The sequence below is a fragment of the Passer domesticus genome, chromosome 6 (assembly GCF_036417665.1).
Source record: "Passer domesticus isolate bPasDom1 chromosome 6, bPasDom1.hap1, whole genome shotgun sequence".
NCBI lineage: Eukaryota > Metazoa > Chordata > Aves > Passeriformes > Passeridae > Passer > Passer domesticus.
The window spans coordinates 14,359,533-14,386,996 of NC_087479.1; the positions used below are offsets into that span (position 1 = coordinate 14,359,533).

The 27,464-nt window shown below is 39.8% G+C and overlaps 2 protein-coding genes across 5 annotated transcripts in view; both read right to left on the reverse strand.

The window, feature by feature from the left end:
- Positions 1 to 22,934, reverse strand: part of BDKRB1 (bradykinin receptor B1) — a 31,241-nt gene extending 8,307 nt beyond the window's left edge. Inside the window, exon 1 of the mRNA XM_064423465.1 lies at positions 22,809 to 22,934. The gene's annotated coding sequence lies outside the window, so the exon portion shown is untranslated. The remainder of the gene's footprint in view (positions 1 to 22,808) is intronic.
- BDKRB2 (bradykinin receptor B2) lies at positions 1 to 27,464 on the reverse strand. 4 transcript variants are annotated; one of them, XM_064423461.1, is made up of 3 exons: positions 27,277 to 27,464; positions 26,767 to 27,004; positions 1 to 2,913 (listed from the first exon to the last, which is right to left on the reverse strand). In XM_064423461.1, the coding sequence occupies exon 3, from the start codon at positions 2,909 to 2,911 to the stop codon at positions 1,772 to 1,774; it is 1,140 nt and encodes a 379-aa protein (XP_064279531.1). In that variant the 5' UTR covers positions 2,912 to 2,913; positions 26,767 to 27,004; positions 27,277 to 27,464; the 3' UTR covers positions 1 to 1,771. The 4 variants fall into 4 exon arrangements, with proteins under 4 accessions (XP_064279531.1, XP_064279532.1, XP_064279533.1 ...); XM_064423462.1 differs by having other exon boundaries at positions 26,767 to 27,028; XM_064423463.1 differs by lacking the exons at positions 26,767 to 27,004; positions 27,277 to 27,464 and adding an exon at positions 12,882 to 13,083.

A 27,464-nucleotide genomic window follows, 5' to 3' on the forward strand; every position in this document is an offset into this window, starting at 1 on the left:
AAGAAAATGCCAGGAAATCTCATTTCTCAAAGTACTTTATTTTCTTTTGTACATGCTTACTGCATAGCAAAAAAAAAATAAAAAAATTGTGCCTATATATTTACATTATTTAAATTAATGTGATATTAACATACTAACATTTTTATATCTTACTTCTCAGTACCAAATACTCAAAAATAACTTCTGTTGCCTCAATAACCTCTGTATGGAGTTCCTTTTGTGTAAGGTTTGCATGAACAGCATGCTCATGGAGACAGTATGATAAGACTGGATATAACAGAAAACCTTGCAATGTTTCATCATAGTTGTCCCCATTGCTTCAGACAGTAAAAAGGATGAGCAATAGATGTATTTATGACACAGGATTACACTGGCTTATCAAAGAAAAACCATGGAAATTGCCTATAAATCATATACAGTGATCTAAATCCCTTAGTCTTTAAATCACATCTGCACACTTATATTTTGTGGCTTAGTTATTTGAAGGTTTAATACAAATTTCCCATCTTAAATGAACTTTATTGCTCCATTCAAGCTCTGATGGATAAAGACCATGTAGTTGCCATCTAAGCTTACTCACGTCACCAAACTCCATTTCCCTTGGTAGCTTTAGAAGCTGTAACCTTAAGTGCTTTGAAAGGAATAAAGATGTTTCAGCATATCTTACATCACCTTCCACTCAGTTTTGGTCAAGGTTCCTAGAGGTTAAAGTGCATACAGACAATTCAGTACACTGTGAGTCTCTTTATGTGTATAATCAACTTAGCTTAAAAATACAGTCCAACTGGGGAAAAGCTATCTTGCATTAAAATCTCACAGATTAACTCTACAAATAAAATGTAGGTATTACTAGAATCTGAAAAGGCTCTTCTTGAATACTCTGGGCTTTCAAGACCTCTCTTCAGTTAGATTTCTAATGTAGTTAGGTGATGCTTTTCTTCATATTCTCAGTTTTTTCTGTTTGTGAAATTATGCCAGTTGTGCTGAGATTTAATATATCCATTGAATAGCATTAATTATGCTTTGTGAATACTAAAAACCTGAGTTTCTGGGCTGAAGTGTAAGCATGAATACAAATAGCATTTGTCCACTCAAAAGGAGTAAGTAAATGTTTAAAGAATCTTCTTCTACGAAGAAAACTCTGCTAACTTCATGCAGGTGGGTGCAGGTTTCCTTCCACTACTGCTTTACCTTTTTCAGCTACTTTTCATACCTATTTTCTCATGGAAATCTGTAACTAACTGGAGCAGCTGCAAAAAGGCACTGCTTGTCAATGAAAAAATCAGATAGCTTTAGATGACTGAAGAGAGAAGTTAAAAGCCCAAAAGATGGACACATCTAAAAATGCATCCTACTGGATTCACTTAACAGAACTTACTCAAATGCAAGCCCCTCCCAGATCAAAAACCTTAACACACTATTACGGGTACCATATGCAGCTGCAAAATCCTGACAATTGTTTCTGTACTGGGACTCTGTTTGGAGAATTGTATGTACACCTTAGAAAACATTCCAAGTGATACATGTGCCAAGTATCATTCAGCCATGAAAATGTAAGTAAGCTACAAAATAAGATTCAATCACGAAAAACATCCAATAACACTAGAAGCAGGTGTCTTTATGGAATTTCCACTAAGATCAAACAACTCTTTTCCCTCATGTAATGAACATTACCACATGTTTACTTTGTGGACCTATAAGAGATGGATATGGGTGGAGACTGACACATTAGACGGCTTTCTTCCTTTAAGAATTTCCTAAAATTATGCTATCAGGGTAATGACAAAACAGATTTTTTCCTTGAGTATTCGCTTGAAATGGAAGTTCTTAAAGTGTCCAGGGAATTTTCCATCTGCACAGACTGTGATTTTCTGCACCTCTTTGTGAACAAGTCCTTGTAGAATTCCACAGCCTTCTTCTGGAAGTTTTTCCCAACAATCACATACAAGACTGGGTTCAGGCAGCTGTTGCTAAAGGAGCAGTATGTGGCTATCTGGGTCAGTATGTCATTGATGTCCTCCAGGCACCTGAGAGTGGGTGAGAAGTAACGGATTGTGTCGATGGCTGTGCTGATCTGGAATGGAAGCCAGCAAATGATGAACAGCAGGAGCACGGCAAAGACCAGCATGGTGGCTCTCCTCTCTGTCTGGACTACCTTCATTTTTCGTAGCTCACTGCTTCGTAAGGCTTTGATGATTTGCACAGTGCAATAAGTAATTACACAGAATGGGATCACAAACCCCACAATATTCAGCAAGCAGTTGTTTGTGGGCTCCCAGTAGCTAGCTGGGTAAAGAAGAGCACAGGCTGTGATGTTGTACTCTTTAAAATAATGCAAATTTCGAAACACCATTGTAGGTGAACACATGAGCAGTGCACATGTCCAGATTACAAAACAATTCCATTTGGCACAGACGGTTCGTCTCATCCGTCCAAGGGACATGGTTTTCACCAAGGCCAGGTAGCGATCAATGCTCACTAGTGTCAGGAAATAAATGCTAGAATATAAGTTCATGTAACTCATAATGTTGACGGCTTTACAGAGAAACTGACCAAAAGGCCAATGAAAATTATTAGAAATATTAATGGCCCAGAAAGGTAAAGTACAGACCAACATTAGGTCAGCAAATGCCATGTTTGCTAGGTAAATTTCAGCCACTGTGCAGCTACTCTTGTGGAAACACAGGATGGTGAGTACAAAGGAATTTTCTATTGATCCCAGAATAAATATAAACCAGAGAAATCCAGGCTGAAAATCCTGTAGCCATTTCCACACATCTGCACTAACACATTCATATTGATCTATCTGATACACTCCTGAATTATTGTGGGAATATTCTGGACTGACTGTAAGTTCCTGGGTGGTCATGTTGTACAGCTGCGTAATATTTTCAGCTGTGATGGAAACCATTTCTGTGAAGAGAAAAATAGATGACATGAGATTGCTAGATCTAGCTCATTGCTGCAAAAGACACAATGAGAAAAGCTGTCTTTTGCTTTTCCTAGTGTCCTCAAAGCATAGCTTTTGAACAGGCTTGCAGTTCCCTGGGCTGCTTCTCATAGACATTGGGTGTGTCTGTAGAATGTTTTACAGACTGCATTGCTACAGACTGCCTGGACCAATTTTAGGCAAGTGAAGCAAAGGGGATGTAGCAACAACAGGTATTGTTATGAATGGGTTAACTGAAGAGAATATTTAGAAGACTTTATTCACTAGAACTGAGCTGCAGCAAGTCTTTGTTAATTCTTTGAGGATATTCATCATTAGTTTGTCTTCTTATCTTTTTATTTCATTAGCCATGGACTCCTAAAGGACAGGAGTACCTTGTGTCTCAGGTTGCTTATGGTAAAGCTGCTAGTTCTGTGTCACATCCTGCAACATTTTACACCCTCCCCTGTAGAACAAGAACTGAGTGGAATTCAGTGGCACTTCGTCCCCAAAGAACACCACATATTTTTTCAAATGTTATGACTGTACAATAAAGAGACACTTAGTTTGCAGCTCTAGTTTGCACTGAGAACGCTGACGGATTAGGGTTTGCCAGCAGTGAGCCTTTCTCAGCTTTTCACTAAAATTGTCTGTATTTCTGTCTCTGTGTTGCAGGTTCTTTCTGCGCCAAGCCTCAGTAGACATAAATGGTACAACCTTCCTGAGGGAGATCAGTTTTAAGAGGTGTGCAGTGGGGGGGCTGGCAATCTGGTTGAGACAGGGGCCATCCTACAAGCCAGGACCTGTCTGCAGTCAGCCAGCTTGGTGCAAGAGCATAGTCTGAAAACCAGAATACTTAAACATTCTACAGATCAGAACAGCCTGGGATGGTACAGGGAGCTATTGACAGGCAGAAATGTCAGATGTGTACTGAAATTTTACTAGAACCAAACAAAAGCTGAGTGTGCAGCATCACTCACTACTGATAAAATACTAACTATGTTTTCTTGTTGTGTTCTTGGACAATGAATGCTGTGATATTATTCAAATGCAAGATTGGCTTCCCAGATCTGTACATATAATTCTCTGGACTGAGTGACAGAAACACTGTTTGTCTTTTTTTAGGTGTTTATAATAACCACTGTTTATATTATCATTTGATTGGAAGGTTTTCAAATGTATTTTTAATTAAGACATTTGTCCTATTCAACTGGTAACTTGGCAGTGAAAAGGGATGCACTTGCAATTCCTGAAAGAGTGAGGGTTCTCACTCGTTTTCTGGTTGCTGGAATTGTTGGCTGGTATCAGTGCTTAATATGCATACAGAAATTCGGTTATTGGTTGCAGAACTGATGAAAAATGATGGTCATATTTTGTGTAGTTTGTGTTAATAAAACACTGTAGCACTTAAACATCTCAAAGGCCAGCTTGTGTGGATGTGAGAGCTGTCACTAACGGATTGCAAACAGCAGTTTCAAGTCTCCCTTTCTTTCTGTGCTGGCACTGTAGAAACACATAGGAAGTGAAACACTAATGGATGGGCAACAAGAGGTCATCTGTGAATAGAGAAGTTCTGTTGCCTGATGCAATTAAAATAAACTGTTTCTTCTGCTGGTAATAGGCTGTAAACCAGCAGGAAAAAAATTTAAGTGCATTGTTTTACACTTTGAGGTTGGATGTATGCATATATTTAATAAGATGAGCATTAGTAATTCAGGGAGTGGTCATAAAGGTCATGTTGGCTTTTTCTGGGATTTTCCTTCATTACATTAATTTCCAGCAAATAGCAGCTCCCAAACTGCATATTGATTTATCTGTATTTTCTCTGCAATTAATCTCTTTCAGATTTTGGTTTTAGAAGGGAAAGACCTAGAATACTTTAAAATAAGTTAGCTATATCATATTACTGTGGTCTAGGAACAGTGTGCAGGGTCTAGTTAGGATGTCACCAAGTCCATGACATGGACTGGCAGATTCTGGCAATCTGCCTCCTTGGTCCTTAGCTCAAGTCCTTCCATAATATCTTGCTAGAAATAGGGGAGTGAACAAGGTAAAACGTGCTATTTATCAATTTACAAACCCTAATGTTTAGGGTTAAAATTATGTGCTTGATGCTATTCTATATAGCATCAAGCACAGGAGACTCATTTAAAGTATGTGATTGCTGAATAAATTATGATTGACAAAGCCACAGCTTACAGAAGGCAGTGATTTGCTGTTTTCTTGTCATATTTTGGTGAAAATAAATGGGATCCTTTCACACATTCTCTACAAATATTTTCTGTGCAATGCAAGACAAGCCCAATATCTCAGCAGGGACTTTCAACAAGATTTCATGTGGCAGTCTTGATTGAAATACTGCCCAGCTGAACTAATCTATCATTACTGGTTCTGAGGGACTCCTGTGGGGGCTAAATTTGAACCTGATGGAGTTCCCATCCTGTTGCGAGTTACCTCCTCCTTGGCCGTCTATAAAACCCACTGTCAGTCATTATCTCGAGTTCTGGAGTATTTTTTTAAATAGCATTGGAACAAATGACAAGGTTTTGATGGAGGGTGTTTCAGGTGCCCTGTGTGGGAGGCAGTCATGGCCTGGAAGGGCTGATGGCAACCAGCCCTGTGCCTCTTGTAGACACTGCCCTCAGCAAGCCAGGAGGGCTTTGGGATTGGCTCATGGGTGTTCCTTGGGTGTTGGCAAGATCCTGCCAATGCTGCAAACGAGGAACCCTTGCAGAGGGACTGGGAAGAAGGGGTTGATCAACTGCTGGGTTGCCATTATAGGCAGGTGGAGGAGGACTCCAAAAAGGTGGTGGTCACCAGTGCCATAGCCTGAAACTCTGAGGGCTGGGCAGTCACCAGGGCACCTTGGTGTCTCCCGCCAAACTCCTGGGATGCCCTGCTGTTCAAGGACTGACCCACACAACCAGCACTGGAGGGAGCATGCCAGAAGACAGGCATGAGTTAATCAGCAAGGCAAGGAGAACACCTAGAGTGCAGCAGAGTGGTTAATCCTAGAATGTGGAGGGAAAATCTCCATGCTACAGCAATATGTGCTAGGGCTATGGAAACTCTTGAAAGAAAGGGAATATGTTGAATTGGAACAAAAAGTCCTCTAAGTATCAAGAGGTACAAGCTAAGAATGGAAGGATAAGGGAAAAAAAAGGTCAGAGCTCAGTTAATGCTGCTGCTGGGTTAATGCAAGCTCTGGCACAGCTTTACTCAGATGAGATATGCCCCTTCAGGTGAATGTTTTTCACCATCTCTTTTGGGTCTGGATGAAGCCCTACAGCTGCTGAACTCATGGCTATTAGTATTGCTGCTGGTGTTAATCTTTCCTTGTATCATGTTAAACATTTTCATACAGTGAATAACTCACTGTCTCACGATGGTCTTAGTCATGTCTTATACAAGGATGAGTTCTGAAATGTGTAATGAGTTCAGGTTATTTCAATGTCACCTGGACTAATTTGCTCTGTGGGAGTAAGAGAGAGACTTTGTAACATATTTTACAGCTGTTTTGACTTTGCTGATTACATGTTTTGCAGAAGCAAGGTGCGAAATTTGTAATTAGTATATTCTGAGATTGTCATAATATCAACCTTGCTAATTTAGTCCTCAGAGAGAAGAGGTGGAGCCAAAAACAGATAAATGCTGTTATGATGTTAACTGTTATAATGTTGTTTGCTGGAACAAGAGAATATTAAAAAGCATAGGTACACAGTCCTGATGTTTTCCTACACAGTCTAATTTGCAAGGACAGAGTGGCTCAAGGCCTCACTAGTCTTCCCAAATGAGGAATTTCTCTGATGGATGATCATCCATGATGAAAGTTGCCTAGAAAGCAGCCTTATTTTCCATTTATTTCAGGGATTTCTTAGCAAGGCCATGTGAAGGACAGGTATGACACCCAGACTGTAGCATCCCTAGCAGAATTTACCAGAATTTACAGAAAATTACCTGGTTTGCTTTGAGTGCTGTCAGTAGCCAAAAGTGTTTTCAGAGACATACAGCTGGCTTGCCACACATACATACAGCTCCATGTACAGCTGGGGGTCAGTGGCACAGAGGACAGGAAAAGCTGGGAGCAAAAATATGGGTTTGAATGCATGGCTGCAGACTGAGAGGCATTGGCTGACTTCTGACATGGTGATATTTTAAAAGATGTATTAGCTGCAGAAAGAAATAGCAAGGGCTGCCCCAGCCTCTCCTCTGAGTCTGTTTCTCTGCAGAGCCCAGCCTGCTTTGACACTTTGTATTTTTTATGTGAGTTTGTCCTCCTGAACATCTCTGAGCCCAGCTTGGGCAGCCAAATGTCCCTGGTGATGCTTATTTGCCAGGCAGCCTTGCTTTTAATATAATATAAAAGCTAGAGTCAATGTAACACAGGAGCTGCCGGAGCCATGAGAGGAAAAAGGGATTTACCTGAGAGATCTGCTGCCCCTGAAATGGGAAACAGCAGGAGTTCAAAAGCTGCTGTAGGTAAGAGAGTTCTTCTGCAGTGGTCTGTGCAAGGCAGCCTGACAGTCCTGCTGACTCCATGCAAATACCACTGCTGCCCTGAGGAGCTTGGAGTGTAAACCTGACAGACTCAGCCAGCTGTTAGGAGGCTGGAGTGATGTCCCCTAAACTGCCTCATTTGTGACCATCAGACAGGTGTTTGCTGGCCAAGGAGAGAGAAGTTTAATTTTAACAGCTTTGGAGGATTTGGTTCCTGGACAATGTCTATTTGTGAGGAAAAGGAGGTTTTTGTTTAGTAATAGATTATAACAAAACAATCTGAATGCATAATTTCTCCTCCAGCCATACTGACAGGTCTGGCATCCCATGTGTGATGGGATGGCATGAGCAGAGGCTCTGCTAGCAAGAAGCCAAAGGTGTGCTGGAAGATTGATTGTCAGTGGTGGACTCTTACATTCAGAATTTAGTATCAACAAAAATACAGGAAACCCACCCTGTTTATAAATTCTATATCTTCTCTATAAGGTTTATTTTGAAAGCCTCTATTTCAGCCTGGTCTTCTTGCAACCTTTACTCCTGAAAAAAAATCTCCTTTTCCAACTATTCCCAGTTCACAGAGACTCTTGTTTCCACCTAATCCAAGCCCAATGGAACTGCTCATACCCTCTCTGGCTTCAGAATGGGTTGGGTTTGTATCTTTACCTGGATGAATATTGGAAGGTAAAATTATATCACTCTTGTAGCATCTCTGCAACATTCTCTGAACATCCTTTTAATTCTTTCTGTGGAGGCATTACTTATTTTGGAGAGGTAGAGGAAATGTGGGAAACATTCCTAAAATGTTCTGCTTTTACAGATCCCACAACATTAATTTTTAATTTCCAGTCTTTGTATAATGAATCTCTAATGGGCTTTACTACATTTGGGGTTGTAGATCAGGGGACACTTTCTGCGGCAGTGTTAACTTGAAGGTTTCCTGCTTTTCATTTACTCTCCACTGTCCCTTTTACCCTTATGGCTGCCTTTGCAGTTTGTGAAGCTTCATGTTGAACCAGATTCAGGAACTTGCCTTGGACAAAAATATCCTTGTAAAAGAAAAAAATTCTTTTTGACACAAATCAGCTCCATAGTTTGCCAGAAAATTAAGGCAGTAAAGAAAATATACAGAGGAGCTACCTCTCAAAAGTGCAATTTTTGCATATTATTTGTTGTGTAAGCTTGAAGCACACCATGGAAAGAAACTATGGCTCTGCAGTTACCATTAAAGGTATCTACATCAAGTATGTTAGGAAAGATGGGGGAAAAATTTGTTCTGGTCGTTATTTCAATAACAGTGAAACTAAGGTGAGAAGAGGCTACTAATTTTTCTCCCTGTGTGGGACATAGCCACTCAATTCCAGCTAAAGAAAGGAGTGGAAAGAGCAGAAGCCTAATCAAGTGCAATGCATAAGATATTTTTAATATATAACTTTTATGCAAACATCCTTGCATAATATATTTTTGCCAAGTGGAAATCTTGAATATTCTTATTTTAAATTCTCCAGAGTTACAATTTCCTAAAAAAAGAATCCTATACTTTTTAGTTTTAAAAACATGATGAGTTATTATTCAATGCTCTTTATACAACCCAGTCAATAACTGTGATGACTCTGACAAAATATATTATCTCTGTGTAATGTAGTTATAACTGAAATGGAGAAGAACAGCATGGCTGGGCTGTGGAGAGAACTGGAAGGAGAGGAAAAATATGAACCAGTTCAGAAAGAAGTAGTGTCTGGGTCTCAGGACCTTTGTGTAAGGGAAAGGGCCCATCTCATTATAAAGCTTTGATTTAGTTCAGATTTGGTGATGATGTTTGAGTTAGTCCATGTTTGACCTCTGACTTGCTGCCAACAATATTTTAGAAATTTTTCAAATAAGGTGACCTTCAAAACATTGCAAATGTCACCAATGCTGTATTTTGCTGTTATTCTGAAAGAGCACATTTATTACATCTATTTAATCTGAAGTGAGAAATAATGCTTTTAACATTAGAGGCTGTTTCAGGTCAAAACACAGAATCTGCAAGTATCTCCAGCCACTAAATTATTACATTTCAGCCTTATAATCCTCAGAAGTTTCAAAGACCCAGCTGGAAAAGCTCAGAGTAGCATAATTTGATTTTGTAGCTGACCCAGCTTTGAGCAAGAGGCTGGCCTGCAGACCTTCCAACCCACATTGTCTTAAATTCCTGAATTTACATTTCTTGTGCTAATAAATGAAAATTCCAGTTGGATTAAGGCCAACAAAACCAACAAAATCATAGAATCATAGAATGTCTTGAGTTGTAAGGGACTTCAAAGATCATCCAATTCCATGTCCCCAGCCATGGGCAGCTTTGATCACCTATCATTCCCATTGTAGTAAGTATAGATGCTATGTGTTATTGTTACAAGTAAGCAGTAATTTTACTAAGATTACTTTACAAAAGTGAATGGATTCAGTGTCTCCTGTGAACATTTGTCAGCTGGCCTGTTACAAGGCTACATGGGCACATCCAGTCAGTGGTGAGCATAAGGACTAGATGGAGCACTCTTGCCATAAAGGGTTAGTTGCACTTTTGTTGCAGGTGTTAACTCACTGGGCTGCTCTTTGGAGCTATGTAACTCCTCTGGTTTGGAAATCCTTCACGGATCCCAGCCTGCAGAAAATATTCATAAAAACATTGCTGTTGGTGATGCACTGAGTGAGGACATTCCTCTTGCAGAGAGAGGATGCATTGGAACATCATTAAATTAAAAAAGGAAAGGTGTAAGCAAATAAGTAATAGGAAATGCCAAATGAAAAGTTCTCTAGAGTTGTTGTGAAGCATATCATAGCAAGGCACAGCTTGGATGAAGGAATGAAATATGAGAATAAATAATAAACACTTGGCTAATATTAGAGAGGGTTTATCAATAAAATTAAGGGGGTCTGCAACTGTGGGCCATAATGAACTGAAAATGTGATACATACAAAACATGTTCATGGTGATGTGCTCACAGCAACAAATCCATAAGTTAAATTTATACCTGGATATCTGGTTTAGCATTTAGTTTTCCTGAAGATTTCTATTATGCTAATGCTGTGCAGATTTTCCCTTCCCTTTTGTGCATGATGGATTAGTAAACACAGTAGAACTTCCCTGAAGTAGAACTTTCTATGCTTCTCAGCCACTTTTACAATTGTAGTTCATGAGCAGAGAAAGAAGTTTAATTCCAAAACTGACTGCTCTGAAAACAGGTATCACTGCCTTTCATATCCTCCCAGTACACATTTCAATTTCTGTTGTTCAAACAGCTTAGTAAGTTTAAGCTGTTCTGCTTTACAGAGCTATTTTCTCCTCCATCTAAAGCTTTCTCTAGACTGTATATGTCTATGAAAAAATGAGGTATATGAAGGTCTTAAATCTGAGTGTTAAACAAATATGTCAGTTTGTTCTTCTCTTTGTAGTCACTGGGCAGATGAAAAATCTATTTCCAAATCTCTATGCTGTTTAGCTGGAAATTGGATGATTTACATGTCTGTATACCAAGCTTTTTGAATAATGTTGATTGAGAGTATTTATCTTTATAAAGCTATTTTCAGTTAGTATAGATACTTAAATAAACATTGAATCTGAATCTTCCATCTTTGGAAATATCACCAGTTTTGAGGTCTACAATGTCAATCTCACAACTCCTTCTCCCTCTCCTTGTGAATACTTGCTGCTCTTCTCTTTAATTCTTCAGGATTTGATCTTCTTGGACCCGCCTTAGACTTAATGTGACTCTACTCCACAGCCTGGTGTCCCTGAACCAAGAAGATAACTTTCTGATTAACAGCAAAGCACATAAATCTTACACAACACAAGTCACAGCTGGATCTACACTTTTTCTGTGTATATTGTAGTGTGTTTGCTCAAAATGTTTTGACAACTGAGAAGGAAAATATTCAAACAGGAGAAAACTGACCATAAGCTCGCTCTGCAAGGCTGGAAGGTTATTTTGGTTTGTTTCTTTTGGCATTTCCCATATGAGAACAGGTAAGGTTAACCATGAGTCCTCATTGTCCAGAGCTCAGACAACAGCTAGCATTTAGGTTAGTTTCAGGAGAGTGAGAAATCTAGGAGCTGCAGTAGGAGTGGGACTGCAAAGGCACTGCAGGAATGAAGAGCAGCCATCCACCTGAACTCATCCTTGAAAACATTTTCATGGGAACCACGCATGGGGTAAGATTCAGCCCACACTAGGGTTCAGGTTAGGTCTAGGGGAGTGACAGGCTATGTCTGCTCTTTCAGAGGTAGGGTGAGCCCTGTCAGGCCCTTGCATGTGTTTATCACACTTCTGACACTGAGTCTCATCAGTTCTCTGTGTTTTCCCATGTATGTGATATTGGCTCAACCTGCTTTTGCATACTGCTGTCTTGAAATTTGTAGTTAGCATTTGCTTTCAGAAAGCTCTGAGCATAACACTGAGCTTAAGGTCTGCAGCCATGTCTGACTTGTGTTCTTTTGGGTTTTGTTTACTTGGTTTTCATATTTGGTCAAAGTGATGTTTTATATTTTCTATTGTTAGCTGGAAGGCCTCCTATGAACAGGAGCTACGATCAGATTGTGGTTTGCTTACATTTTTAAGATTTGCAGAGTTTATGCTTGACATTGGTTCTGTTGCTGAGAAGATGACATATATATTAGCATAATTTATTCTTGTTCCTAGCTGGTTCACTGCCTGGCTTGATAATATCTCCCCCAGCTGAACTGTCTTGCAAGCCAAACTGCACATTTGTACAGTGAGAGAAGCAGCCAAAGCAGTGCTTGGAGTGAAAACAACATGCCTTGGCCCTAGGAACCTCACAGGGCTCCCTGTTGGGTGTCAGTAACTGCTGGGAAACCCTATTTTGTCCCGAGGCAGAAATCGTTCATGTCCCTTAACTCTCCTGCACTCAGGTGCCTGACAAAGCTTGCACAAATTAAGTGAAGTACGAAGACAAATAAGGGACTGCAAACTTCCTGAGTTTTATAATATGACATGTAGATTTACCAAGTTGAGCAATGTCAAAGGTGGTTGTATCTACTCCCCTGAGCTCTGCAAGTACCACAAGAATTCTCTGCTGTAGACAAGGGATTGCTGTGCCCCATGGCCACTACAAAATTAAGTGCTTAGCACACTAGCATTGTGAGACCAATTTAATATCTATTGCAGCAGTCTGATACCATGTGAAATGGCAGGTCTGATGGTATCAAACAGTACAATGTGCCTCTCAAATGGCAGACAATACCCTGAGCCCAGTGAATAGCTAAGGTATCCAGTAATAAAGAAATGAAATGCTAGTGATCGTATCAAGAGTAGGTTGTGCACTTAGATTATATTTCTTTCTTAAAGTGAGAATTTCCTGCTTTAGAAAGCAGTCTTTCATGAAAACCAGATAGCTCACACCTATTGCAAGAACCAGGCCAAAACCAGCTAAACTGGAAAAGAAAAAGGAGAATTTTCACCTGGCTGATGACAGCTTTTGGGACATGGGCTGCAGGAGCTGAGCTGTTCCTAGTGTGGGTTCTCAAAACTGGTCTTGGGGTTCATCTAGTTTAGTTACAGTCTTGATCTCAGTATGAAAGACAGGAGAGCACTGATGAACCATGCCAGTGACATAAATTTCTTGCTATCTTCATTACAGAGAACGATAGGAATATCCTACAGAGAGAAGTAGACGACATTAATAAAGTCTCAGAGGTGCAATGGTAAGAATAAAAGGCTGTAAGTCCTGAAGCATATCAGTTCCCCAGGAATATTACTTAGTGATGCTCTTTTATTTGCCTTGCTGTAGTGGAGGCACAGGAGAGCTGTTCAGCAGTGCACAAACCTCCACTCAAGGCTCCCTCCCTGATGTGCACGTGGATGTCCTTTAGAGCTTTTGCTCTTTGGTGCATTACTCCCACCAGACCTCTTCAGCTCAGTTTAGCCACACCTTTTTCTTAGCAATTGGAATATTGCTCTTTTCCCTGGGTAACAGCATTAGGTTCTCATGACTATGTAAAATGTGAAGGTCTAATGGCCTAATAGTATTTTTCAGTATTGGTCCCTCTGAGCATTAAATATTTAATGGAGAAATTTGCCTTTCATATGAACTGGCTCTGTGCCCTGAAAGCACTTTACTTCTAGCACCTTGAGGACATTTTGGCAGCCATTTAGGAAAAAAGAAGAGATTTGCTATCTTGAGTGCCTCCAGCCACTATAATATTTACACTATTGTCATGTATTTTCAATAATGCAACATTTCCTGCACATTTTCACCACTGTCTCTCACAGGTGTGGCCTTTGAGGAAAGCCCAAGTGTCTCCCAGAGCAAAGAGCTCCCAAAGAAGCTCATAGCATGTGGGGCTGATGGCTGTTGTCACAAAGTCTAACAATGATTTCTTTGACAACTACTGCTTTCCTCATTTCTTATCCTACAGGTAACTGATGATTTCACTCTGCTGTAATTATCAAAAACATAGAAGACATTTTAACCTGTCACATTATATTTGAAAACCACATTTGCAACTACACAGTCATCCCTCCCTGCAGCTGGACATGTTTCAGTCACAACTTTCCACTGCTGAGCCACACACTGATGGCTCTGTGCAAGCAGTGGCACAGAAGGCACCCCGGGCAGAATCTGTCCTCCCTGTAAATCAGTAATAATGCCTTGTGTTTTCTTAATGCCTTTCACCACAGGGATATATGGATGGCTTCACTGAGTAATGGCTCAGTTTCCAAAAAGCACTTCAGGTTCTGACAACAGAACAGGCTAGAAAGTATCTAACTATAACTATGTAATGCTTAGGTGAAATTACAGCTTTAATTTTGAACAGGTGAAATTCAGAAGAGATGATATTTACCCAGTTTGTTCAGGTTAGCACCTCTAATTCATGGGTTTCTGAAGGTGGTCCTAGTTTAATTTAGAGCTTCTGACAACAGCTACAATAACTATAAATTCAGATTTCAGCCTCCTGAATAGGTTTTCTTGTGGATCATCACAGGGAATAGTCCCTAGTATTGCTGATTTGTGTCATGGAAGCAATATAAATGTGACATGATGCTCATTGTCTAAATGACAGGTTGTCTTTATTAAATAATTTTAGGGTTTTGTTTGTTTATTTTAAATTTCATATTCTTTTAAAAATTAGAATCACAGCGTGGCAGTGCAAGCAACAGTGAGTTCCCTTCTCAAGAAGAAGCCTAGTCTGTAATGTGCTTCTTAAATGACAAAATTCAGAAAGCCATTTTGCCTTGTCCTTCCTAGGTCAAACACATCCTCCTATGTTGTTGTTTCTTGAGCAGCTGGGACAGTCATTTCATATTATTTTCATGCATCTGCTCCTCACTTTGCCAGTACATTAAGTATTTGCAAAAAATAAGCATTTGAAAAAGAGATCAGTTTTCAGATAGCTTGGTTAGAAATCCCCATACTCTATATACTGTAGAGAAAAGCTCAAAACCAGACATACTTGTTAAAAATGGTGTGTAATTCACACTATAGTGAACTTCAAATTGTATTGCAATTATTTTGCTAGTAACAGCATATAAAAATTAGATATAATCCAAATGGAGCCTATTTTTCTACTGAAAACCCAGGGGAACTCTAACGGCAACAGTCCTTTAGTGGGGATACACCCTATCTCTATTAGAACTCAAGTGTTCAAATACATGCTGATAGGGATTTAGTGATTGAACTGTACAAACATGGATATGACTTTCAACGCTGAGAGATCTAGAAGGTTCAGGACACTTCTCCAACTAAGAAGCAGTATAATTTACAATGCTGATTTACAACAATCAGTGTCTGGATTACCATTTTAATTTTGCCTTTTTATGCTTTGACAGTGTTGAAATTAAATTGTGTATTAATTTATTGCTATCCCTTTGTTAGCAACAGGAGATGACAGAGCCCTGCTGGAACCTGGTGCAGACAGTTTGCTTTTCACTCTGCATGCACAGGTTCTGAGCACTGGTGATTACAAAGAAGATATGTCCTATCTACTCTTTCCAGAATGTCAGACCCAACAAAAAAATACAGGGCAACATTTAAGTTAGAGAGACAGATTCCCTTAGTACATGCCACAGCTCCTTCAAAGAACTGTTGTACCCAAAGTTAACAAAAAGATAAAGTTTAATATCTTTGTCTTGGACACAGACAGTAGGATCAAGTGCACCCTCAGCAAGCTTGCCAGTGACCCAAGTTGTGTGGTGCAGGTGACTGACACACTGCGGGGAAGGGATTCACCCAGAGAGAAGGGATGCTTGAGAGGTGAGTGAGCCTACACAAACTTCAGGAGGTTCAACAAGCCAAGTGCAAGCTGCTGCCCCTGGGTTGGGGCAACCCCTGATATCCACACAAGCCGGGATGGAGAGCAGCCCTGCCAAGGAGGGCTTGGGGTTCTGGTGGATGAGAGGCTGGACTTGAGCCAGCAATGTTTACCTGCAGCCCAGAAAGCCAATTGTGCTCCAGCCTGCATCCAAATCAGAGTGGCCAGCAGGGTGAGGGAGGGGTTCTGCCCCCTCTGCTCTGCTCCAGTTGCTGGATCATATTTTCTGCTACCTTAAAGTCACATATAAACACTCCTAGCTATGTAGGATATACTTTTCAAAGTGTTGGAGGAGGAGAATTTTCTTTTCCTATTAAAATGACTATCAAAACAGAACATTTCTGAAGAAACTGCTTTTAAAAGAAAGATTTTTCTCAAAAGATTTAGGTAATATAACAGAAAATGTTTTAAAGATGTCATTTCTTATCTTGAAGAAAGGAGAAGATGTACTGACACCTCACAGTTTAGCAGGTGACCCAGATCCACTCTTGCTCTCTCTGGCCAACTAGGAGTTTAATATCTTTACAAAGTGGAGTAGTTGCAAAAAAAAAAAAAAAAAAAAAAGAAAAAAACCCAGAGACTGCAAGAGTGCAATTCACTATAGTTTACCCTTCAGGCACTTGCTTAAGAAGGAAGATGCTTCTTTCAAAATCCCTTATCAGTACTCCCAATTCCCAGGCAGATTTATCCTCTGTGTGTGCATTTCTTCTGTGGTTTGTTTTCTTGCTTTTGTTAAAAATATCAAGACCCTTCACCAATTTTTCTCTGGAACAGAAATAGCTTCTGACCAGCTTTGTTAATTTTGAAAAATATCCTGATTTAAGTTAACCACGTCACTGTTGACCTTGTGACCCATCATTTTTTGTCACCACTGTAGAAGAGAAAGCTCTGTGTGGAATTGTGAGTGACAGTTTTGTGCAGCAGGCAGCAAAGGCTCACGGCAGGATGTCAGGGCAGGAACAAGCGAAGGGGAATTGAGTGGATGTGAGTTCTGGAAGGGAACACAATGCTGCTAAAGGAAGCAAAGGAGAAGTGCTGTGTTGGGAAGAAAGGAAGGATGAAAAAGGAGAAATATAAGTTGAATAAGGGTACAATGAATAAGGATTCTTGCCTAAACTGGTATATGCCAGGCTTACAGGGGCTTCATCTGGGATTTTAATTTAAAATGTTAGCAAACTTCAGTAGTTTGAACAGTTTGGATCCATATTTTACCCAGATTCAGAATAGTACAAAATCTGAAATAGTTTGATTCTTGTATTTAAAGTCAAATTTTTCTTTGATTTTTAAAAATTATTTAACCAGAGTACATTTATTCTAAGGCAAACTTTATTAATACATTATATTGAGCCCTTTTAAAAAACCAGAGACAAGTGTGCAGTAGAAACTACTTAACCTGTCTACAGAAATACATGAGGCAAAGAGTAGAAGACTGAAACTCCAGATGTCTCATACTGTACAGTTATGAGCTGTAGCATGATTTAAATGCCAATTTGTAGACTACACCTATTGTAGAAGAAAATAAATTGTTGTTATATTTCCAAAAAAGACTGTTCTCAAAGCATTGCCGGTAACACTCACACAAAACTGGGTGCTCTTTGTTACTTCTACTTCCTTCTACTTCTGGGAAATGTCCCTTTTTCTGACCCAGCTGACTGGAATTTATGAGCTATAAGGTGACTATTCTAAAGAAAAAAAAGAAAAGTTTTTCATAGGCAAGATATAATCATAAGGTGAGTTGTCTTATGTGACCTGCCTCCACATGCTGTTTTTTAAAGAATGTGTATGTTATAAATAAAAACTTCTAATGCCAATATCCCAGCCATTCATGAATGAACTGCATTCATGTCTGATTCATTATGACTGCTTTGGTCAGATTGCACTAATATAATTTTGAAAATGAACTTGCAACTTGCATAGGAGAAGAAAAAAATACAGTATGGAGAAAGCTCTTAAGTTTTAAAGTGGTTTCCTTGTTCTGGTAAATAACAATTCCAAATTCTTTGTCTTACTTGAATTTGCTATTTACTGCAAATCTCTACACAGATTGCAGGCTTGGAAGCATATAACTGCTTTTGGTTACTTATCTGCCCATGAGCGATTATCCCAGTTCCTTATGACTTGGAAACTCTGGCATTAACTGAGAGGAGAAGAAAAAAAGGTCCTTGCCCAGGCTAAGGAAAATAAAAATAAAACTGCAACTGGTGTCTTGATCCTAATAGACGCACACATCAGAACTGTCTGATGAAAATATTTAATAGTTGTTTCATGCAATGTAAAAAATCTGGGATGAAAGTTCCTAATAGATGCACACATCAGAACTGTCCAATGAAAATATTTAATGGTTGTTTTGTGCAATGTAAAAAATCTGGGAGGAAAGTTATGGAGGTTCCATCCATATAGAATCACCCCCTAGCAATGGGTAGGACAGGGCTGCATGGATATGCAAAGAAACATGTATTTTACTTCCCGGCAAAATTCTCATAATTCTTAATATGTGTTTGTAAGTATATATATATATCTGTGTGTGTGTATGTCTGTGTGTGTATGGAGGGAGAGGAGAGAGAATTTCCACAAAGCAGATACTTCCTGGTCACCTTCGGTGCCTCACACCTTTTGCCTGGTCTTTTGCTGTTTACTTAGGGAGAAAGTGGCTTGTGTGCACCCCCAGCACTAGCAGGACCAAGCACAGGAAACTTTTCTAGGTGATGCCAAGGTGAACAGCCATCTGCAAGCTGGTCTTGAACAGGTAGAACAGGATTCTACAGGATTCTGCATGAGGAGCACGTGGAGGGCTCCCCAGAGCACAAACAGTGTCAGGTGGGTTTGTGTTAGATGATTCAATCTGAAGAAATAATGAAAGAAAAATTCATCCTTGAGCTCAGGTATCAGACAGAAATGAGACTGTTAAACAGCCTGATGACATTAGGCTGATTGTAAGATCCATTGTCTGAATTCAGTGTTGAACTGAAGCTGTACAGTTACAAAGGCTAGAATGTGACTTGGAGCTATCATGTGTCCCAGAGCTGGGTTTATCTGTTGTGATGGGTAAAGGAACATGTATGGCATACATTTCCTTGTAATCTCCTAATTTCACAGCTAGGACAATCAGCCTTTCACAGACCTTTCCCTCTGAAGACAGAGGCCAAGACAAGAGGATGTGTCAGTGAGTTTGTTAAGCAGCCTACCAGTAGCAAGTTGCTCAGATCTGCTGATGTATCCTTAAAACCTTATATTCTATAATCTGTCATTGCTCACTGATGCTGATTTGGAGGGCACTGCAAACATTCAGTCCAGCTGAGGATCTAGTCTGTGTAGTTACTTGTATCTCTTTTTTCTGCCTCCACCTGCTTGTTTTCTTGGTGGGCTGTTTGTGCTGTCTAGCAGGTAGGAGCAGGAGCACAGCTCTGGGGACACTGCTATACTGTCTGTGTTACACTGGTGGCCAGAGGCTTTGGGGATAATCACTGTGCAAAGTCTTGCAAGCACAGGGACAGGCTGTGCCTCAAGGAGCTTCTAATCTAAGCAGAATTCAAATATAATGCAGAGTGTAGAATATGACTTATTCTAGGGAAAGACTGCTGCAGAAAGAGGTGAGAGGTGCATGCAAAGCTGAGCCAAAATCTAGCAACAAGTACTGCAATATTTCTGTTGTCCTACGTACGTGTTTAAGGATTGGGTCCCAATTTTGAATTACAACAGCTTAACAGTTGCTTTTTGTAAAAATGCTCAGGACACCTGATGAAACACTTCCAGTTTGATGGCCTGCCCACTACTTGTAGGGAGTCTGTCCTTCACACCAGGAAAGGGGCACATTGCTGTGCTCCATGTGTATGGGTAGAGGGACCTGCTGTCCTTTGGTAACCCAGGACACTGCAGAGCAGCAGCCCTTCATCAGTCAGGCAGCTGATGGGAAGCCTTACAACCATGGCAAAGGGACAGAACACCTCCACACTGGGGTGTGGTCCCAAAGGGTTTATTCCTTTCTGCCAAGGCAGGAATTCAGCAGGAGGAAAAGCCTCTATGACCAGTTCTGCCTCTGGGCATGCATGCATAAATCCTGTTAAAAAGACCTGGCTCTCTACCATGGATCACTCACTTTTTGGTGGCATTTAACTGTAATCTCAGATAAAATGAATGGGAAAAATGGATTTCTGCATTTTGACAGCTCCCTTCTCTGCAAATTAACCATAGTCTGAACAGTGTCTTTGCAATACTGTCACTATTCTGGGATAACTTAGTGTGCAAAGCTACTGAATCTGCAAATTTGGATGATCAGATTTGTTTTCAGGGTCTCACAAACCAACCCAACCTTGCTGAATCAAGTTGAGGAGTTAACATGTAGGGGACATGTAAATATAGCACAGCAGCAAAAGTAAGTCAAATCCACCCTTTCAGAGAACATAAAAAGTCCTGAAGTATTTTGGTGAAGTTTTATATAGCAGCTTTACCACAGTATCTGCACGCTTTGGACTTGCCAATCATCAGACTGAAGATAAATTATTTCAGCTGGCAACATTGCTCCTTGTGTTTCTCTGGTCCGTGTCTCATTTGTGCCTGTTCTCCAACATTTAACTCCTAAGTGGGGTGTTGGCCCATGACCAGAGTCCCTCAGTCCCAGCTCATTAGCTTTACTTCTAAATAAACGAGGTTTCACCACTGTGGTGATCACAAGCAGTTACAGCTCCGTCTGAGTGAAGCCAACCTGCAGGGCCCAAATTTCAAGTACTGCTCTCGCCCTCTGTGGTTTCCCCCTGGCTGACCCAGGACCAGGATGCCCTCTCCTCCCTCTGTCCCTGCTCAGGGCACCCAGCCAGGGGACAAGCTGCTCCAGCCATGTGCCTGCCCCCTGTTTGTGAGTCAGCACCCAAGGGCTGCTCCAGGGGTGATTCCTGAGCAGCTACACCTTACTAAAGCCCAGAAAGGGCTGGCAAAGGACAGCTCTTGCCTCCACTTTAAAGTGCCCTGTTCCTTTACAGCTGGGTATCAGCCAGGCAGAGGCAGAACTTTCCGTATCCATGTATGTAGTGTGCTAAATGCATAAGCCTTTTGATAAGGTAGGGGGAAACTCATCTCTATGGAGTACTTGAGAAGGAGGTTTAGAAATCCATGAGTGACAAGAGAACAAGGCTTATGAATAATTTTAAAGAAAAGTGGATGTTTTAACTAAACAGCATTTTTCTCTAGTTTTTCTTTTTTTAACTTTACATTGATTAACATTGCTAATGGGTTCAGGTGTACTTTTGCAGTTGATTTAGTTACTGAGAGGGAATTTGTTTTGAAGGCAAAGCTCTGTTCTCTGATAAGGTCTCCACATTAAGCTTGTCATATGATTTTTTTTTGCTTACTGTGACTTTAAAAACAGTGGAATTGGAGTGCCTAAGAGATTTTTACACCCTTCTTTTAATGAGAAACAGATTATCAAACACTGGCCATTCTTAAAGAATAAATGTTAGGGACTTCATAATGAATGTCCTAAAATTTACCCTAATTGCTATAGTTTTCTGCCTGTGAAAATGCTTGAAATATTAAATAGCTACAGCAATTTTTAAAGTTGTTTTCCTGTGCAAGGATGGGATGCTTATTTCAGGAAGCTCTAACTCAGTAGGAAAGGCGGTTCTTTTGTTAGATTGTCGGTACAAAATGTTCAGGTAACATTGAGTAACTCAATTAATCTTGTTCTCACATGTACTCAGGGGCCCAATGGAAAACCTGGCAAAGATTTTCTGGAGGTGTCTCTGGTCTGCTATTCCAAGGTCTTTATTAACCATCTTTATTAACTTGGGTGTGTTTATCCCTTCTGTTTGTGTTTTCACTATTCACACTGAAAACAAGACAAATATATTTGGGAGACTATAAATGAACCTGGAGTCCTAAGATGCTTCTCTTATTTTTTTTCTTAATGATTGCACATTACCAGATAGAAGTTATATGATTGATATTACTCAATATGCTGATACTTCTATCTTAGAGACTCATATGTGAAAATATATTTCTTTTACCTAGATAACTGTCTTCTAGTTTCTAAGAAAATATGTACATCTGTTGAAGATAAAAGCATACCCCTATCTCAGGAGATGGCATGTCTAAGATCACAAACAAAATATTAAACCAAGAATTCTAATGGTTAACTCTATGAACACTTTTGGCTTTATGGTTATTTGCTATTATTACACTAAGAAGGCTGCTTAGGATACTGAGTAATGGAAAATGAGTAGCTAAAAGTATAACATATATTTCAGCCTTTGTTGGTTTTTTTCCCTTTTGTGTTTTTTTTTTGTTGTTTTTTTTTTGTTTTTGTTTTTGTTTTGTTATTCTAATTACAATACCACTACTAAGTTCTCTGTTTTCATCAGCACCTTAAAAGTCAAGGTCCCATTGAATTTTTTTTATTTGTATACAGATTTTTAAAATAAACTAATAATGTAGCTTAAATGTCATCCAAAATAAGAAATTCTTTGTATTGTAAGTAAAAGTTTCAAAGGTTTAGCCATTTGCCATTCAATCAGTGCAGATTAGCAGTGTAAGGTACACACACATGCACTTCTACATCCTGCTCAGCAAAGTTTACAATCAAAACAATAAACAGAAAAAAAAAAATCAGTATGTACAGAAAAGAATTGGCTCTGGTTTCTCCCTACTGTTTTGTAGGTAAATTCTCAGCCAAAACCAAAGTTAGCTGCTTGTACTTTCTGATTGTTTTTGTGAGATGAAAGAAACAGTGCCCATGGTATGATTACAGACATGAAGAGACATCTGGATAGGAGAAATCCTTACCCTCCAGCACACAGGACAGTATTTGTGGCAAGTGAAGCACTCTGTGGCTTTCATACACTGGATACTTTGAAATAAAGCATTTTTTTTTCTGTAAATATTATAGCTCTGCAAAACCCAACAAGTTACAAAATCACATTAGCAAAAATTATCTCCTCCATTTTTCTGGAACAATAATATCAGCTTTTTTTGTCACTGAACCAGAAACATATTAAGAATTCAATAAGTGGTTTCCAAGAAGCAACAAACCACACTGAATTTAAATAGTAAGAACTTTTCATATGAAAGAGAAGTGAAAAAACATACCTTGATAGAAAATTCACCACTGAGCAGATACAAATGAGTGAAGTGCAACACGTCTCTGAGAACAGCTCCTTCTCTAGTATGAATGAGTCTAACTTATGGTTTTACTGCCCCTCCCTGAACACAGAGACTCATCGCTCTGTTGATGACATCACATTCCTGGATTTTCTCCCATACTATATTTTAAAAACAATGTTTATCTACTGTATCCATTATGAGACCACTGATATTTTAATATGGGTGGCAAGCAACACAAACAGGGCTAAGACACTGATGTTCCCCAGTATGTGTATAAAACAGCCATGTGTTTGTACAACAGCTTCCAGAGTTGTGCCTGAGCATGCACGCACAAACACATGGCTCTTATCCTGATTTGATAATGACGAGCACATTTTTGATTTTACTGGTGTTAGAGCTAAACAAGCCAGCTTTCTGGAGGACTTGGATCTTTAAAGAAGAAAAGATCAACTATCTCACTTAAAATCTAAGATATCTTTTTTTCCATGGGAAAAAATTTACTGTTTGTATTCTGGAAGACACTGCTCTTTCTCTCTGACTGCTCAGTCTGCTGAGAGCAAGTACAGAATCCAAATACCACTTAAAGATTTATTGCCCAAAATTTCTTCAAGGCTGTGGATGAAATCTCTATATGAATCAGAATTATAGCCAGACACTAGAGCATACCCTTTTACTTACTACATTGACTTTTATTCTGGATGTCAGATAATTAACAGAGAACTCATTTTAGACTGTTTATTAGAGGCATAGCTGTTTTTCCTGTAATATTTACACAATCAAACTGAAATCTGAAATGGCAACCATGGTTGCAGAATTCCACACAAAGGGCATATCTTCATTCAAAGAAGAATTGATCAAAGAAAAGAACCATCCACTCCCTTAGTTTGCCACAAAATTCTAATTCTGCAAGTGAACAATTCAGGAAAAATGCTGGTCTATATTGTGACTGGTGGTATCTAGCAGTGAACATATCTGCCTCCCACCCTCCACTGGTTTGTCATTTACAGTTCTAGTGCAATACACTTCCTTGGTGTGTATTTTGTAAAGCAGGAATCGCTGCTTTACTTTTCAGTATTGTCCCTTTTCTTTCTCTTCTCATAATGGATGCTTGGTACATTTTCTGTCTTTATTGGAACTAGTTGAGTCATGCTCTACCAGCAATACCTCCCCCTGGTCTGTCCCCGATTTCCCTCCACCAGTTCCAGTTTGGTTGTGTCATCTTAAGACTCACAATCTCCAAGATCTTTATTCCACATTTTTTTCAGTTTTTTTTTTTTAACTCATTATACACTTGAATAAAAATTTTACAACTACCTCTAGATTTGGGGGTTTTTGGCTGGTCATGTATTTAATATTAAATATTAACATAATTTTGCAAATACAGTTCCTCAGAATTCTGCTTTGATTTTAAGACAAATTTTATGGAGTCCCTAATTTATAGGAGGGACTCTACTGGCTCAGTTGTAATGATGTAAGAAAACTCAGGTACGGCCAGATCTACTCAGCTGCACCTGAGGAACGTGGATAACTTTTGGAAGAGCAGGTGAGGGCTACTCTACAGCTTTTTCAAGAGGCTGAGTCTGGTGTTGCCAGCAGCCAGTCTGCTATGGAGGCTCGCTGAATGGTGAAATAAATGTATTCAGTCATCTCAAAAGCTTCAGAAAGGCAAAGCTCTGCAAGACAGGAGCTATCAGTCTATACATACAGCCAGGGCTGCCCCATCCCAGATGAAGAATCCAGAACTTTCCCTTGTTGAACTTCATACAACTGGTGATTTCCCATCTCTCTAATTTGTCAAGGGCCTCTCTGTCCTTGAGGGAGTTGGTAGCTCATCCCAATTTAGTGTTTTTGGCAAATTTACAATCCCTTCCAGTCCTGTGTTCAGGTCATTAATGAAGATGTTGAAGAGCACAGGGCTGAGGATGGAGCCCTGTGGAACCCCACTAGTGACAGGTCCCCAGTCTGATGTCACCCCAGCTGATGTCACTGTAACCCTTTGTACCTGACCTGTGGGCCAGCTGCTCACCCAAGGTGTAACATGATTATCCAGCTGTGGGATGGACACTTTGTTCAGAAGGATGTTGTGACAGTAGCAAAAACTTTGCTGAAGTCCAAAAAGATTATGCCTGACTTTTCTAGACCAAGCAGGTGGGTTAACCTGTTGTAAAAGGAAATCAGGTTTGATAAGCAGGACTTTCCTCTCATGAAGTCATGCTGGTTGTGACCAAGGACTGTATTTTCTTTCAGGTTTACTTCCCTGAGTAATTACTTCCCTAAGTAATCTTCTGCATAATTTTTCCAGACACTGAAATGAGACTGACAGGCCTGTAGTTTCTGAAATCCTTCTTCTTGCCCTTCATGAAAATTATGACAATATTCACCGACTTCTAGTCAGCTCCAGATTCCCAAGATCACTTGAAAATGGTTGAGAGAGGCTTTGCAATTACATCAGCTACCTCTTTGAGGACTGCCAGATTAATCCCATGAGGCTCCATAGATTTAAATGGATCCAGCTGGAGCAGCAGATATCATGAAATTTCAGAGTATACTGATCATTGTCCTCCACCTCAGGGCTCCAAGAACCCCTTGGTTCATCACTGGTGTTGAAGACAGAGGTAAAGAATGCATTAAAACACCTCTGCCTTGTTTCTGTCCCTGTTTGTGAAGTGACCATCCTCATCCCGGAACGGGCTGAAGTTGTTTTTATACTGACTATTGCCATGAATATATTTGGAAAAACTTTTTATTGTCCCCCATATTTCTGGAAGCTTCAACTCCATTTGAGGTTTGGCCACACAAATTTTCTCCCTGCAGTGGTGAGCAGCATCTCCGTGTTCCTCTGTGTCACCTGACCTTGCTGCCACCAGGCATACACTCTGAACTGGGTTACGTGGGAACATTGCTGCTCAGTTAGCATTTATTTAAGGAACTGAGAGGGAATGCATGTAAATATTTGGCTCTGTTAACTCAAGACAACAAACAGTGAATAAAGAGTAAATATAAGGAGGGAATTGGTTGCCTAGGTAGTTGTTCAGGACTGTAGCAAGCACTTTCTAGGGGAGAAAAATCTTACCACATAATTTTACTTACTGGTTTCTGAATTTTTCCAGGTATGTTTTGCTCTTTTTGGCCTACCAAGTCTGCAGGTATAGAAGAAAGAGGCAGTCCTTGGCTTTTTAACAGGGACTTGGAACTTTGGTTGTTGGTGATTGAACAGGAGTCCCCAGACCCGTTGTGGACAGGTGACTTGCACTATTTGCCATTAAGTGATAGAAGCTACATTCAGATAAGTGCAGCTCTTTAATCTCTCTGTGTGTCTGTACACACTGATCAGTCTCCTAGAAGAAACTATTTTTTGCAGCTAAGTCTGTGTATTACTTCTCCTATAAACTCAGCGTTTTTCCAAGACTCACTAATTAAAATTAACAACTGAAGATATTTGGGTAACTTTCTCTAAAGAGGAGGCTGAGTAATTTCCTTTTCCTTCTCCTGAACTGATCAGATTCTCCTAAATAAATTGTATCAGGACAGTTTTATGGCATTTATAAGGGTTTTGTGTCATCCCTGAACCTTGGCTTCTTGGGATGTCTTTTGGTTTAAACAGCCATTCATTTTGGCCAGTTATATTTTTCTGGAACGGGAACAACTTTTTTGTCTCCTATGTGTTTCTGATCCTTCAATGTGCTGCATTTATTTAAAACCTCTTTTCAGTAACGTGTAAATACACTTTTTTTTTTCCTTTCTACAATTAAGAATTATGGTACTTTTTTATTGTAAGGGAGATTGAATTAATCAGGATCTAGAATGTGTCTGAGCTACTGAAAGACTGTACAATCAGTTCAGTGCTAAAAGACCTCTAAGGAGATAAAGTTTGACTACAGATGTGCAGAATATCAACAGAGAAGCAAAGACAATTCTAATGGAAATATTGCAGCTTACTTACCAGGAGAAACCCCTTTGCTCAAAAACTGGATCTTCTATACATTGTATTGTAGAGGTACAGAGCCAGAATTAAACTTCTTCAGTTCTGTGCAAGTTCCGCGCATTCGTCTTTGGAAGCAGCCAAGTGGATCTCACACTCTCCCTTTGCAAGCATATACAGAAACCCACAAGGAGCAATTAATGTTGTGGTGCTCTTTTAGCAGTAAAATTCAGATGAGTGGCCAGAAGATGAATCTGTGCTGCATGAGATGAAGGAAATTACACTGGAATAAGAAGAGAAGGCTTTTTGTACCTTTTGTAGGTCTGCACAGGCTGCAGCAGGAAATGCTGCTGGGATGAGAATGATTTTTATCAGTACATCCAGAAGTATTGGAAGGAATATAATTATAACCACAACATTTGGCCCACAGCATTATAACCACAACATTTAGTTTCTTCTCTAGCATTAATCACAGGCTGGCTGCACTTCCAAGGAAAGGGGTGATTACCTACACAAGGAGCTGGTACTTACCCTCACAGCAATGTCAGGCATAGCTCTGCTACTGAGTGGTAACTCTACAGCTCTTCATCAAATGTACAAACAAACAGCACCAGAATTGCCTCTCTTTCTTGCTTCCTGACCAGCTTTATCTCAGCAAGCTTCTCCTAAGGGTGCCACTGCATGCTAATGTATGGGATTAGCTCTGACATACAGTGCCA

Bases quoted from the DNA above. Each gene is read 5' to 3' on its own strand.
- BDKRB2 (XM_064423461.1), bottom strand. From the start codon at position 2,911: ATGGTTTCCATCACAGCTGAAAATATTACGCAGCTGTACAACATGACC.